Raw genomic sequence first — 16,488 nt, 5'->3', positions numbered from 1 at the left:
GTATTTATCTATGTACATTGTCATGTTAGTTTATGCCGTGTTCTTTTTAACAGAAAATAAAGGATTTGACTCCATATATGACAAAAGTTCCAAATCCCAATTGTAAAACACAAACACAGACAAAATGAGTACAATTCCAAAAATAGTCCTGTCTAAACAACAATCTTAAATATACACCTTACACACAGGCTTTTCTCTAACAAATAAAAATGAAACTAGTCTTGCTACAACAGAATTCAAAATATCCAGACTGCCATGAAAATAATTGCTTTGCTCCTGTTTAATCAACACTTTCATGTATCCTTCACTAATATTCTTCAGTGAGATTTATATCATTTTAATCCTTCCAGATCTGAGAAGTATCTACCTTCACCACTATTTTACATGAGTCAGATAACAGCAGCAAGAATAAACTGATTTCAGATACCTAATGTGCCTAGAATGTTTTCCAAAATTTAAAGGCCCTATTCAAATTTTTTGGATTTACGGACATATATTATACCTTGGAGCATCATATGCATCTTCTACATGGCTCCAATCTACATATGCTGTTCAGTATTCTGCCTTTATTATTATACTAGTCTAGTAACTGGAAGCCCATGCTGTCACACAGGCATAACTCAAAGTCATGTGTGTAAAAAAGCCAAAAATGGCAGAGAATTTAAAAACTGGACAGTGACAGACAATGAATACCAGTGATGATTGAACCTGGTGATTCTATGAACAAAAAGAGCTCTAAACCATGCAGGTAGCTGTTTCCATTGCTTCACACTGATTCAGCAGACATTCCAGGCTTCAGAGTGATGTTTGGGTTTAGTGTGTGTTGATTGTGCAGTTGTGTGGGTAGTACTGTTGATCTGTTTGGGGCAGGGTTGTGTTAGGAGATTTGTGCAGGTAGCAAACAAAGAGAGTATGCTGCAATGAGCAGGGCTGTTTGTGTTTGGGGTATTGTGCATGCTGGTTGTGTCGTGCTGGGAGAGTTGTATGGATTTGTGCAGGCGGCAAATGGGGCAGTGCTGCAGTTAGGGGCTATGTATGGTTTGGGGTTCTGTATGCTGGTTGTGTTTTTGTGTGTTGATTTGTGCAGGTGGCAATTAGGTGCACAAGTGTGGCAGCTGGGCCAAGTAGTCCACCCTCTGCAGTATCCCTCACACAACCAATTAAACTGTTGCATGCAAAGTAGCAGTAGAGTATGAGTGATTGCTTGAGTTACCTCTGATATCACAATGGCCTAGGACTCACGGCACTATACAGATACATGCATTACTGCAGCTGTACACCATACAAGGGTAATTTGTGAAGTCAAAATGTTCTGAAACTTAAAAACTGGACCGGAACAGACCATGAAGCCCAGTGATTGAACTTGGTGATATTCTGAACAAAAAGAATTCTCAACCATACATGTAGCTGTTTCCACCACATCATACTAACTCAAGAGATGGTTTAGGCTTCAGAGTGACACACAGAGTGACATTCTTAGAATCGCATTATACAAATGCTAGTGTCTGCTTTCTAGGAATGTTTTCCAAAACTTGGATTTAGCTCCAAGTGCAGTTCAATACTTAGGCCATGAGCAAAATTTCTCAATTTATTAGTCAAGACACAAATTCTCCCAGCATACCGTCCTGTGCATCAGCTTTATCCTGTGACCCAAAAATATTAACCAGACTGGTGGGGGGGGGGGGGTAAAAACACCTTACAACAGCCAGCAGAAAAGGCATTTTGTAATGTGAACAAGTATTCAACACAAACTGTTGTGAACTCCAAATCACCAAGCCACTCCCTTAAATATATGGGCTAAGTGAACCATTAATCACTCAGACAACTTTGCTAGGTAACTAAGAATGTTCTATAAGGAAATCAAAGAATATAACAAAGCACCATTTAAATAACTGTCATGAATATAAATTTATAGTAAAATAACTATTTTATAGAATTCCACATTTTTTCAGAAAAGAATGCAAAGGAAAACTTATGGTAATAAAAATGATAACTACTAGCAAAAAAAAATCAATTATAATACCCTCAAATCTAGTAACTGTCCCCTCACTGTATCTTTTTCTCTTTCCCCCAGCTCCTGCACTGTTTCCCATGTTTTCTTTAATTTTCCATTCTTTCCCCGTTCACCTTCAAATTATTTTCTGCATTAGACAATAATTTTCAGGCACTACAGATCCTAAAACAAAAAAATAACTCCAAAAAGAAATATTACACATTTAAACACTCACACACATTCATTATGGCCCTGATCTGGTACCTGACTAGATGCGGCACACACCTTTCCTGCACAGAGCTCCACTGGGCTCCATGTGGGTATGGCAATTGCAGTTGTGGAATCAAGATATACAATTTACACAGACACTCTTATTCGCATAAATATTGAGAACTGAACTGTATAATGAATGGGGTGCACTATTTATCCACAGGATACTTTCAGAAATTAGCTCCCCATTCCCCAATTGCTGCCATTGTGGTCAGCGTATTTGAGGCATGCTAGTTCCATAATCTGTCAGTCTTGGCCCTTGGAAGAGATAGAAGGCTCTCGTCACAATTAAAAGCCAAGATACTTCATCTTAGTAAATTATTTTTCAATCTCAGATTCACCAAAGTAGCATTTGCTAGTGATCTCTGAATTAAGTGGTGGGCTGGAGAAGGGCTCCTTAGCAAAATTAGCTGGACAGGATAAAATATATTCTGATAAGAGATTGTGCCACCCAATACCCAGAACTAATAGTTCTCTCCTTTATGGAGATAGACAAAGTGGCTTTGCCAGCATTATTCAGCCAGACAGTGTTTCCCTGTGAGATTCTGACTGATCAGGGGGCAAACTTTATGTCAGATCTGCATGAAGGACGATGAGAGAAATGTGGAGTTCAACAATTTCGGTCAGATTCTTACCACCCCCAGACTAAACAGCTCTTGAGAGATTTAATAGAACCCTTAAAACTATGTTCAAAACTTTGAGCAGCCTTCAAAACCTCCAGTCAGGATGGAGAGAGAGAGAGAGATGAGTGTTAGCCCAAGAGAGAAGAGGGCTAGGAGCCGGTAACCTTTGAGTGAATACCCTTGAAGGACCTCAGAGGGGGAATACAGGTGCAGTGGCCCTCTAAACTGTGACCCCTTCATTCTAGGCCCATCTGCTTCCTCCATTTCATGACTTCCATTCTAAACCATTACACTAACATAGGCTTTTGTCAGTGTCATGATCTGTGCCTTCAGTTGCTCGGCAACCAAGTGAGTCAACTGTCATTACAGGTTTCAGAGTAACAGCCGTGTTAGTCTGTATTCGCAAAAAGAAAAGGAGTACTTGTGGCACTTAGAGACTAACCAATTTATTTGAGCATAAGCTTTCGTGAGCTACAGCTCACTTCATCGGATGCATACTGTGGAAACTGCCTTTACAGTTCATTTTGTAGTACTTTTGATGCAGCTGAGCATTATCTAATTATGACTGTCAAAATGCCTTTAGCTTTTCATATTTACTGAACTCAACTGTACTTAAATGTAATGTGAATACATTAAATTTATAAAATTAACGTAGCTCTATTAAGTACTTATGCTCAAAGAATGATAAAGAAACTAAATATTTTTCTATTACTTATAAACAGTCTCTATTTACCATATAATAGCAATAAACAATGTGTTTTGGAGGGGAGATTTTCGAAGTCACAAAGGGCAGTTAGGTACTCATCTCTCATTGAAAAAAATCAATGGGAGTTGAGTGCCCAGCTCCCATTTCTTTTAAAATTTTATTTAGTTATTTGGAAGACTCAAAACCTATTTGCAGACTAGAGGGGCATTCAGCACAAATCTTAAAACTTGCTTTAAAATACTTTAAAACGCACTAATCAGTACTTTGCTAAACTCCATGTTCTATTAGGATTAAGTAAGTGTCTTTGCTGGTTGGAATTTTACAATATTAAGTGTTTTTCAAAACTGCTTTTTGAATTACTTTCACATTTCTTGGGATCGAACATAAAAACTTTGTGTTTAAAGGAGAGTTGCCTATTTAGGTAGTTTTTCATATATCCATCCATCAATGTTGTATGTGAAAAGTCCATCTTTCTTTTCTACAATGAAGTCATAATATACTTGAATTTATTAAACCAATCATTTCAAACAAAATGTACTATTCAATGATGTAAAACTCAGATATATTCTAGGCAGATGATTTGAAGTTATGGTCCTGGTCCTCTTTACGTTCTCAGTAACAAGAGCTCCACTGTCTTGTATTTAAATGCAAAGCATTTAGACTACAACTAGAATCTAGAAAACATTGCTTTTCCTACTGTGCTTTTGCAATATCTTTAGTATGTTGATCAGTTTGCCAGCTTACATATTTAAAATGTCACAGTTCTTTCTCCTAATCCAGAAGTGACTGAATGCATGGACATAATTTGAACAACACCATTAGTGAACATCACCTGCAAACATTCCCATCATCATAACTGGATGACCAGAAATAAATCGGCACCTACATAGGGATGACATGCACTATGTACAGCTTTAGCATATGATAAAGCAACCAACATACCATAATATGAATTATCTCCATCAGAATGAAAAATGTAAAGTCTCTCTCTTCATATACACACACCCACCCACCCCTAGTTGTCTCCTCACACTACCAAAAGGCTATCCAGTTAACAGTCCAGGAGAGAGAACCTCTCTGGCTGTGGGCATCACAGTTAAGATGTACCTTGATCATTCAGTCTCCACTTACGTGGAGTTTGCTGTGTAGCAGTGGATAATACAGACCCAATTCAATAAAACACTTAAGCACATGCTTAATGTTAAGCACTTAAGCAATCTCATTGACTTCAGAGGTCTGGTTATACATTTAAATGAACTACATGCTTAAGTACTTCGCTGACGTGGACTTAAGACACCAAATCTGTCCCAATGATTTCAACGAGGCCCTAATAAGAGTTCTCTCAAATAGTATCTTGGGTTTCCTGATTCAAGTAATGCCTGTTATTTAACTACTGTTTTTTCTTTTCAGTCTCAGATTCTTCCTTTTTAGCCATTTCCTTTAAAAGGAGAAGTTTATATTATTAAGGCCATTCTCCTTCAATCACAAGACTCAAATTTCATTACTTTCTGAGCTGCCCACCAGATTGCTCTTATCTTGTTTAAATGGAGCTCCTCACCAGAAAGTAATTCTACCCCATCTGTTTGCTTTAGTCAGCTGAAACAAAAAAGAAACATCTTTCAAAATGAGCTTTCATAAAAAAAAATTAAACTTGCCATGACTTCGGCTCTCCAAAGTGGAGATAATTAATACTGTAGAGATCCATATCTTCAGTGTGCCATGCGAATGTTGTTTTCCACATGCCAAAATAGAGATAGGGGGTATTTACACCCTCAATGGAAATTCCACAGTCTTCACCCACAACGTCCAATATTGTATTGAGATGGGCAATATTCCATTCATCAATATCCTGAAACAAAGACATAAAATACATTAATAAATACTAAAAATAATATGACTACCAAATAAAAACACAATCTGCTGAAATGATTCCAAAAGGTATTTTAATTGAAGAGAGGAATGAAAAATAACACAATCAATTATCAAGAAATTTCAACGGTACAATACATACACTTAACATTACTAAGTAAGTGGTATAAACCTGATCTAATGCTGCAATATATTAATACGCAAGTACAACATTATAAGCACTTAGGGGGCCTGCTGAAGTCAACTGAAAGACTCCTATTGAATACAATGGGCTTTGGATCAGGCCCTAAGATTGCAAGATCTTCAGAGCAGAGAAAACATTGTCCTAGAGGTTTGTACAGCATCTAATTAATTGGGACCCCGATCCTAACAGGGACTATAAGTGCAGCTACATTAAAAATAATAGCCAAAGAGAATAAAACTCTTTTGTTGGTATATACCTACAAGCTAGGACCCTGTTCAAAAAGATATGGATGCACATTTTATTCGGTTCCAAAGTAAAATCATGCAATATGAAAGTGTTTAACAAACAGTAACTTAAAACATACATTATTTTATTTACCTCTGAAAGTTTAACATTGCTCTGTAAAGGATGAAAAAGATAAAATCACTAAGTCACTTCAGAAACATTTTTAATTATAATAAAATATTGGACAATAAAATACTTAAGGGGAAATCTTCTGAAGAACTGCATGGAATTTCAATAATTTTACCATCATTATAACCTATAGGAATTCTGTATTTAAAGTCCCACGTGGTGTTTTTGCTGTATTTTATATTTATCCATTAAGAGCAATTCTAATCTCAGATGCTAAGGTATGCATCACTGTGTGTGATATAAAATAACTGAGATCAGAGCTGTTCCCTAAAAGTAAAGAGAAGGAAATCACATTTTATTATAACAGCAATCAGGAGTACCAGTAAGGTAGAAATTACTAGATATATAGAGATACAGAACACCAGGACATTCAAGCAAAATAATTTAGGCCCCAACTCAAGAAAGCAGCCCTATTTAGAACAGCACTTAAACATGCGTTTAAGGCTCCCTGACAATAACAGGACTTAAACACATGCTCACAGTTAAGCAAGACCAGATTTTTGGTCTGAAGATCTGCACAATTCTGGGAAATCTCACTCAAGTTTGGGGAAAGGAGTGCTGAAATGCCAGCACCCCTACTGTGCAGAACTGAAGTTGTGATACATTTTCTGTGATGTCTGGTGGTCATGCAGTCAGCGAGGCAGCATCTCTGAGTAGAGGAGGAGAGGGTATGAATCATTAAGTGTCTTCATTTTCATTCCCTTGCTTTGGAGGTTGTGTGTGACATGTGCAGCAACCTTAACTGATACACAAAGCAGTGATTCTGTGTATAAACTTCTGAGCTTCTTAGTTTTAGGAAGGATCTCTGACCACAATGGCTACTTTAATGAAGAACAACATGGGCCGCTAAGCTGGAGGTGCACATTCACAAAGATCCTGGTTTTTATTAAATGAGTTTATGCCAGCCAGAAAATAAAAAAATTTAAAAAATAAATTACAGGGCCAGCCAGCAAATAAAACTCTCAGTTCAGGTTTTCAAGGTTTTCTTCAAAACCACAAAGGCTACAAATAAAATTATTTTAAACAAAAGCCCAGATTCTGGTGTATAAATGTGACATAAAAATATATGTGATGAAGAAACAGTCAGTTATAAGGCGTATTGTCAATATTGCAAAAATTAACCTAGCTGTAAACTTAAGAAATAGCTTTTCCCTTAGATGCTACTAAAAAAGTGCCCCTTTCAAATTAGTAATTGTATGCAGAATATAAACATTATGAGACTCAAAATAAACTTAAAAGACCAAATGTAATTAATTTTTACTCAAATTAATTAACAGATTTACTTGAAAATCCCTAGAAAATTAAATCTTTGCTCACAGATTATGTGTTGTAAATTTAGGGAAGATGCATTGTGTTCTTTCTAGGGAACAAAGGCACTGAATATCTGCTTTAAGTGGAAAACTGAAAACAACCTTAATCATGGAGATTCCATTGTGCTTCCATAATGTTGCTTTCTTACAAATAACCAACAAAGCATTAAGGTTTACTCTTTTTATAGCCCTATCTTAATTCCTCATACCATTCTGAGTCACCATAGATACAGTAAATTAGTATCAGATAAATTGGCTTTCTAGCACTTTCTTCACCACTTCCAATCAACACACTGCCAGTTTTCTTCCAAAAACAAGGCCAAATTTCCATATGAACATAGAAAACCAAATGAGTGCGGAATACACAAAATACACAACTCCTTCAGCCTATACATGATCTATTTGCATTTACTCAAGTTAACTTCATGCATAGCATGGAAGTTCTCAGCCAGGGAGGACATGTTGATAGAGTTTGGACAAAAACATTTTAGCTGGTTATTAGCAAATGATGATCTAAAAATATTTTTGCCAGTTTTAAATTCTTTTTTAATCCTCTTTGACTATATAAGAAAATCAGTTTTATTTCTGCAACTGTAATGTTGCAAGATGTTACTTTATAAAATGGAAAATACTGTTTTGGTATTCCAAACATTTCAAAGCAAAACATTTGCTCAGTATAATATGGAGTTAAGTCTCATTGACAACAATGTAACTGTGTTTAATTCTCACAATTGCAACATTGACAGCAAAGAAAACAGGAGCTCTAAAAGTGTCGCTCAGCTCCAACATCTCAACGCTTAATAAGAATACCTCTCAAAATTCAACTAGCTATTTTATATTTAATATCCAGCATTAAATTAATAGTACCCAGGCTCATTCATATGTAATGTTTAGTAGACAGCCACTTGATTGTAGAAAGGCAGTTAGAATCCATTTAGTTGTCATCCTTAGCATGTGGAGAGAATACAATCAATAATTATTCTGGGCATTTGGGGAAAACTGAGAGTTAATATTTTTATTTAACATCTTTCTGGAGCTAACCTAGATTATAAAACTGTTCTTTAATTGCAATAAAAATTTATATGAAAATATTTCTAATTTCTACATATATTTTAGGAGCATATTTGTCAAATGCAATGGGTGTTTTTTCAGAAAACACATCAGGCAGTCTGACCTAAGGGACAAAGATGTGCAGTAACAGATTATTTTTTATTTAAAAGATGAAATACAAAATAAGATAACCAGGAAGAAAAGGTAACAAAGAAGCACATTTTTTTTTTTTTTACAAGTTTCATACCTATAGTGACTAATTATCTATGGCCCTTGTTGCAGCACATTAGATTTACCTTTTATTTCCTCTGAGAAGTGCTGCCTGAACTACAGGTAACAGTTCAAATGAGAGATCCTTAGTTCCCTTTTTCCTGACGTGTTGGGTGACCGGGTTAGGCTACTCTAGAATCGCTGCGGTGGCTCAGCTGTACCCACGTAGCTGCACTGCTGTAGCACGGCTCGTGCAGACGCTCTATGCTGACAGGAGAGCGCTCTCCCGTCAGCACAATTACGCCACCTCCCCGAGTGGCGTTCACTATCTCAGAGGGAGAACTCCTCCCACCAATACAGCACTGTCCACATCAGTACTTAGGCCAGTGTAACTTACGTTGACCAGGGAGGTGGCTTTTCCACACCCCTGGGCAATTTATGTTATACCAAAGTAAGCGCTAATGTGTAGAAACCCTGTTTGTTACTGTTAACTACTGTCCCGTGATCATATGGCTCTGTTAATAGCATTTGAATCAGCTTTCAACTCAGTGTGGAGATGGAAGGGGAAAGCTAGATGCCAACTCTAGCAAAGGTTTGAAAACTCACAGAGTCCTGGAAAAACTGACTCTCTTCTTTCTCAAGGAGCAAAGAATATTGTAGCTTTCAGTAGCTCAAGTGAAAGGTCTAGCTCCAGATTTAAAATAGGATCAGGAGCTCTTCTGTAACTTTCCATGATAAGAACAAAAATGGGTCCCATGTAAAACTAGCTTCCATTCATTTTGGTTTTTTTAAAGGGTAATTATCATTAGCGGTATGATACCATTCTTTGCTTCTCCTCTCTACAGATCAACTAACAGTTTCCTGTAGTCTTTTTTTTTAAACATTGAGGCCAGATTCCAGAGGAAATTTAAGACCAACACAACCTTTGTAGACCTGTCATCAGCCTATGATAGAGTCTGGATTTAAGGCTTGATGCTGAAGCTCGCAAAGATCATCCCCTGCCGCAAAACACTACGCCTGCTATGGACGATGCTGAGCGATAGGCAGCTACGTGTCCACTTGGGCAATGAAGTCAGTTCGCCTTGGTTCCTCAACAATGAACTGCTGCAAGGCTCAGTACTCGAGCCAATGCTTTAATGTTTGCACAAGCAACGTGCCTCCAACAAAGTCATGCAAATTTGCATAGGCGGATGACGTTGCCTGGCAAAATAAGCATCCACCTTCAGTGACATTGAGTCCACCTTTAACAGGGACCTAAACACCAGGGAGGAATAGTTCCAGAAATGGAGGCTCAAGCAAAATCCTCACAAAACAACAGTCACTGCATTCCATCTTGATAATAGGAATGCTAAGCACGTCCTAAAAGTGACCTTCTGTGGCCACTGTGCAACATGACCCCACTCTGACCTATCTTGGAATGAAGCTGGATTGCAGGCTAACCTTCCATAACCATCTGAAGAAGGTAGCTGCCAAGATGAAGACAAGGGTCAGCCTGGTCCAAAAACCGGCAAGCACAAGCTGGGAAGCACCCGCAAAGTTACAGACATCAGCGATGGCCCTCGTGTACTCCATAGCCAAGAACAGCGTAACAGTATGGACCAGAAGTAGCCACATTCGACTTGTTGATGTCAACTGAACACTACAATGCAGTGCATCACTGGAACCCTCAAGTTGACCCCAACACCCTGGCTGCCCATGCTGTCACACATTGCTCCCCCATCCATTTGCCATGATGCCACAACCCTTCGGGGATTTCAGAGGATTGTGGAGAATGAACGTCTTCCCATCCACCAGGACCTTAACAACATCCCTCACCACCACTTGAAGTCAAGTAAGCTCTTTTGGAGCCATGCATTTAACCTTCAACAATGCAACTTCAACCCTGATGAAACTTGGAAAGTTGAATGGAGTCCACAAGAAATAACAAATAAACACCTCATGAAAGACCTGACGCAGAGGGTTCATGACTTCGATCTTCCACAAAGTTCATGGGTAACCCTAAACCGTATCCACACAAACCATGGAAGATGTGGATACGTGCTGCACAAATGGAAAATTAAAGACTCTCCAGTGTGCGACGGTGATCACCCAGAGCAGACCATGGAACATATAACAACTTAACGCCTGATTCAAAAATATGAATGAGATATCACAGCAATACACTCTGCTACTCCAGACGCAATTATCTGGCTTAACCATCTAAATATAAAATTGTAGATGTTGCTCTACATTTATATCAGCCATACAAAGACGACGACTCTTTTTTAAGAGCAATTTCTCTTTGCATGTATTATTATGGTCTGTGCTGTTTTGGTGCTGCATTTTTACTTCTAGTATGTTGATTAATTCCATTATTAATCTGGCAGATAATTTATTATTAATCATTATAGGAGCCCCAGAAATGGACAAGGGCCCATTATGATAGGCACTGTACAAACAGAACAACAAGACAGTCTCTGCCCCGAAAGAGCTTACAATCTGAGAAATTTGTTGTACCTCCATCATTTTTTTTTTTAAAGTATGACTTTGGTTGAAACAGCTCAAATAAAAATGAAGGGAGGGACTAAAAGGTTGCGCACTCAAAAACATACAAGTAGAGCGGTAAAGGAAAGATACTCAGAATGACCCATGCTTAGCCACTTACAGCATACACACAGTTGTACTGGGGTATTTTATTATTTCTTCACATTTACAAAATAGAGTTATGGATATATTCTGTGACATGTGCACCAATTCCATAGATTAAAACACACATAATACAGAAATATAACGAACCCCTTCCATCAGCCTCCACCCTCCTCAATAGCTTGAGAAAAAGAGAGCAAAAAGGCCAGCTTTGCAGCAAGCCAGAAAGGATGAGAAATCAGTATTAGCCTCTGCTTTGGAACTCACTCCCATCCATTGTTCCCTCTAAGCTGTGCGCGTGTGCACACATACACAGATCCTAAACCCTGCACTCACGGCGAAACACCACGCGCACAAAAATTTGCACAGAAGACATTCTTTCCATACACGGCCTGTCAAAAATTAGAGGAAACATTGCTCCCATCCTTCATCTGCCACATCCTTCCAAGTATTTCTCATCCTTCCAGGTATGCCCAACGTCCTGCTCAAATGTCTCTGCTGATTTCAAATGTTATACGGTATATCACAGGAAGAAAGGTCTTCTCTCATGTAACCAGGTCCCAAACCATTTAGGACTTTCTAGGTTGAAAGCAAACTTCTGAATCCCACCTGGAAGCTTTTTAGGAGTCAATGCAGATCACAGATCTCTGGTTTAATGTGCTCCCATTGTACAACTCTGTCGATATGCAGGCTGCAACATTCTGCATGAGCTTCAGCCTCTGAATAGTCTGAAGGTGTAGCCCTATGTAGAGTTTATTACAGGACTCTAAACTTGAAATGACAAAGACACAAATAACTGTGGCAAGGTCTCTGTGTTGGTGAGAAAATGTTGCTTCTGTGTTACCAGATAGAGATGGAAACAGCACTCTTGTCTAAAACCACTACTCAGGCTTTTAAGAGCAGCCCAAGATCTAACAAGACCCTCAAGTTTCACACTTTCTTAACAAATGGCAATTACACTCCCTTAAAAGAGGGGTGCTGATATAAGTTCTGTCAGTTCTTCCAGCTCAATGGTGGGCAACCTGCGGCCCATCAGGGTAATCTGCTGGCAGGCCGTGAGACAGTGTTTACATTGACCATCCGCAGGCACGGCTGCCCGCAGCTCCCAGTGGCTGCGGTTTGCCGTAGCGGTTGACCACCACTGTTCCAGCTGCTTCTCCTAACCCTCCAACATTACCTTAGTGTGGACTGAATGGTTGCCAGCTAGCTGCATGCAGTGTAGTTGTAGCCACTTCAGTCCCAGGATGATATTATACTTATGTAAACAGTCTGTTCCACCTTGCATTTAGCTGTGACACTCGGCGTTCCTTTTTCAGACCAGAAGAAGAGCAGTGTGTGGCATGAAAGTCTGTCTCTCACAGCCAGCTAGCTCTCATTCAAGCCCCAAGTTCATCTACTCCCTCTGTCATTCATTCTACTTCTCTGTCCATGTCAGGTGTAATGGAGACAGAATTGAGCATCATCAGCTTACTGAATGTATTACAGTTCATGTCTCCCCACTAAACCTGCCAGTCTCCTCAGGTACACAGTGAACAAGAGATATGACAACATAGCCTTTGTGGCACTCATTCGGCAAGAGAGAGCCCTCAAAGTAGAGAAACAATTACCCATAAATACACTTTGTGTTCTCTTAAAAAGATAGGAACGGAACCTTTGAAGAGCTGGAGCATCCATCCCTGATTGTGTCTGCAAATAAAACAACAAAATCTCATGGTTAAGTGCAGTTAAATGTTGTTGACTAATCTAGAACAATCAGTATAGACCACTACTAGGAGATCAACAAACTGCAATTAGTACAATTTCTACTCCAGATCCAGGCCTACAACCAGATTGACTGGGAGTCAAGGAAGTCTGTAGAATCAACAAACTGCTACAGTTGCCCTGCCATAACCTTTTCAGTGACCTTCCCCAAAAACTAGAGATGGGACACAGGTTGATAGCCACACTGTTGGCATCAAGAGTAAATTTCTTGAGCCTGGGCCACACACTAGCTTCTTTATCACAGAATCATAGAATATCAGAGTTGGAAGGGACCTCAGGAGGTCATCTAGTCCAACCCCCTGCTCAAAGCAGGACCAATCCCCAACTAAATCATCCAGCCAGGGCTTTGTCAAGCCTGACCTTAAAAACCTCAAAGGAAAGAGATTCCACCACCTCCCTAGGTAACGCATTCCAGTGCTTCACCACCCTCCTAGTGAAAAAGTTTGTCCTAATATCCAACCTAAACCTCCTCCACTGCAACTTGAGACCATTACTCCTTGTTCTGCCTTTAAGAGACACTGAAACCGTTCCCTCTCCCCATGCAGGGAAATGCTAAGGAATGCAACTAAAAATTAACCAAATCATCCCTGCTGGCTTTCTACAGTCAGAAAGGACAAAGGTCTAAGTTGCAGGTTGTGGCACGCATCTCCACCACCCTAGTATGCAACAGTGGCTGAAAATAAAACAGAGATCACACAGCATTTGGCCCCTCAATACAGCAGAGTGCTCAGCTCCAATATGAGCAAATTTTGCATGGAAAGCAACATGAAAATTCTTCACAATAAGAAGAACTCAATTCACTAACTAAATGGAGACAGAAAGGATTCACCAAACTGTCAACTGTTAAGAACACTTGAACCATGCAAGTCTTTGCAAACACTATCATGCAAACAAAGAAACCCTTTCTTTACACCCTGCAGACCCAGGATATACGACAACAACAACTTCTTAAATTGTAAGATCTTTTAGACAGGGACTGTCTTTTTTGTTCTCTGTATGTACAGTGCCGAACACATTTGAGTTCTGATCCATGACTGCGGCTCCTAGGTGCTACAATAATACAAATAAATAAATAAATAATAATCTACACTCTGATGTACATTTTTCTGTCTCTTAATTTCCCACAAAATGCTATTGAACAAATTGTCTTCCTCACCCATCGTTTGATCATGTCAGTTCCCCCCTCGAATCTATCCACTGGCTCTACCTTGCTCTCTGTATCATATTCAAACTTCATATTTTCAAGGCCTTGCACAATTCTGTTCCAACCTACATCTCAGATTTCATTTATTTTAGAGATGTCCTACACCTACTTTTCTCTCCCAACAATGCCAGACTCAACTCTCCTGATAAGAGGAAGCAGGGTGATGTAACGAATAGGGAGGGTGTTGGACTTTCCATGGTATCCCAAGATTTAATTTTATTGGATTGGGCCAAAAAAGAGAGCCAACTTTCAGTTTCATTTATGAACCCACTAACATCATGTTTACAGAGCTACTGTAATACCCTTAGCATCGCCTAAACCATTAATAAAAGTTTATGTCTCAGTCTCCTTGAAATAATTACAGTAAATCATAACAAAAGGCCCCTTAAAATGTAGCCTTTGAAACAAATATTTTAACTGTTTACAATCCCTAAATTATGACAGCCTGTATATTAAGGTTTAGATTACCTTAACAAATAAATACACACACCTGCTGGAAGTATGTTCTACCATGAGCCAATCAGTGATGCTCTGCCCCAGTCTTTCATCTACCTTTCTGTTCTTGTTTTAGACATTTCTTTCTGTCCCACCCTCTAATAATTGGTAAAGCACTTGTGACAGTCGTGACAGCCAATCACAGAGTATAAATATTTAGCTAATTTAATCCCAGGAAAGGCATGATTGGTGATGTTGATTCCCTCTCTCCCATGCTTCTTTTTCCCCATAGGTGTGTCCACAGTAGAAAATGTCTTATTCAATTTTCAGTAACACTGCAACTAGCCACATTGGTGCTATTTATTAATTATTAACAGTGTAAACTCTTGTGTAGACTAGACAAGCATTTTTATCAAGGTCAGATGACATGGTGGCCACAGAAAAACAGAACCTTGAACTCTTGTCTATGAAATGTAAAAAAGTTTCCCAATTCACCTATAAAAGTACAGACAGTGGTGACCTTAACATAAATACAATCTTTGTAATCTATCCCTTAGTGGAATGCCTCCCTAAATTATTTCTTGAGTCAACTGGGTTGTCCTTATCTTACAAAGTCCTGTAATTAAATATAAAAACAATAAAAGATGTGTACAGTATGGCATAATACTTCGACCTAACACTAAGCCGTCTATGTTGAATTTCTTTTCTATAAACCCACAGTGTGTTTTCATAACAGTTACTACTTTAGGATATTTCCTAATTTATAAATAATTTAATCTGTGAACAAAACAGAGACAGTTAACCATGAAATACAACGCTATAAATACATTCAAGGGGTTCTGGTAACAACATAAATCACGAGAGCAAAGTTTGCTTCCTTTAGGTTGGTTGCAAGAACTCAAAAAATGTGTTTATCGCTTTGTTCCCTTTCCTATTTTTTATTCCATGTAACACAGATTTTACAGTTGTGTCCCTTATTCTAAACCCTCATTATCCTTTGAGTTAAAAAGGAAAAAAAAACACCACTTGTTAATACACTGTAATGTCATTTCAATTGTTCTCTTCCATAACACCAGCAAGGTCTTGGATTTCAGAAATACAACAAATTGCCAGTTTTTAATTAATTTTTAAAAGTTAAAATTAGGGGTGTACATGGCTTCAGAGATAGCTTTGCTAATAGAAAATGAAAGTCATTGTGCAAAACAGACAAATCCTATTCAGAACCAGACAGCAAGATGGCAACTGTTTTTATTTTTTTGTTTTATAAACAAAAGAGCAAAGAGCTGCATTGCTGCAGCTTTTGCCATTAATTTTGAAGATCGGAGTGCATGCTTACAGGGCACGGAAACATCAGTAAAGCAGAGATGCAACACTAAATCCATGAATTAATATGTGCCTTCAGCTGGCTTTTTTTTTTTTTTAATGGAAATGCTTTGAGATATTTGCCTTATTGTTTTACGGTAAATTCAATGCTTGCAGCACGTTGTCTGCAATAGTTTCCCTAACTTTACAAAATACAAACATTTGTTTCCATTATCACAAATAGTTTGTTATGAGAAATTAATTGTACCTTCCCCTTTCTTTCACTGTTTGCCCACAATTGTAGGTAGGGGTACTACATCCATTCTTTCTGCATAAATAAAAATCTCTGAAATGGACAAACACGCAAAAGCAACCTCTAGATTTTAAATCTAGTCAAGAGGTTTCTCCCCTAGGTCGGCCTTCAGCACATTAGTTGCCCAAGAGCACCATCTGGCGGACAAAGAGTAATTTGGGAAATAAAAGTTCTGTCTAAAAAAATAATTTCCATTTTTATCAATGTTTCCCCAGCTTT

The 16,488-nt window shown here is 38.5% G+C and overlaps 1 protein-coding gene across 7 annotated transcripts in view; it reads right to left on the bottom strand.

Annotated features, from left to right (window-relative positions):
- The window catches only part of KDM4C (lysine demethylase 4C), a 434,115-nt gene that overhangs the window by 356,372 nt on the left and 61,255 nt on the right, over positions 1–16,488 (bottom strand). For all 7 annotated transcript variants that reach the window (XM_084629198.1, XM_084629204.1, XM_084629200.1 and 4 more), the window contains one exon: positions 5,248–5,441. In XM_084629198.1, coding sequence (XP_084485324.1) covers positions 5,248–5,441 — 194 coding nt within the window. The remainder of the gene's footprint in view (positions 1–5,247; positions 5,442–16,488) is intronic.

This window comes from Lepidochelys olivacea (assembly GCF_965140295.1).
Source record: "Lepidochelys olivacea isolate rLepOli2 genome assembly, chromosome: 5".
In the NCBI taxonomy this organism is placed as follows: Eukaryota; Metazoa; Chordata; order Testudines; family Cheloniidae; genus Lepidochelys; species Lepidochelys olivacea.
This window is presented reverse-complemented; position numbering and strand designations above follow the sequence as displayed.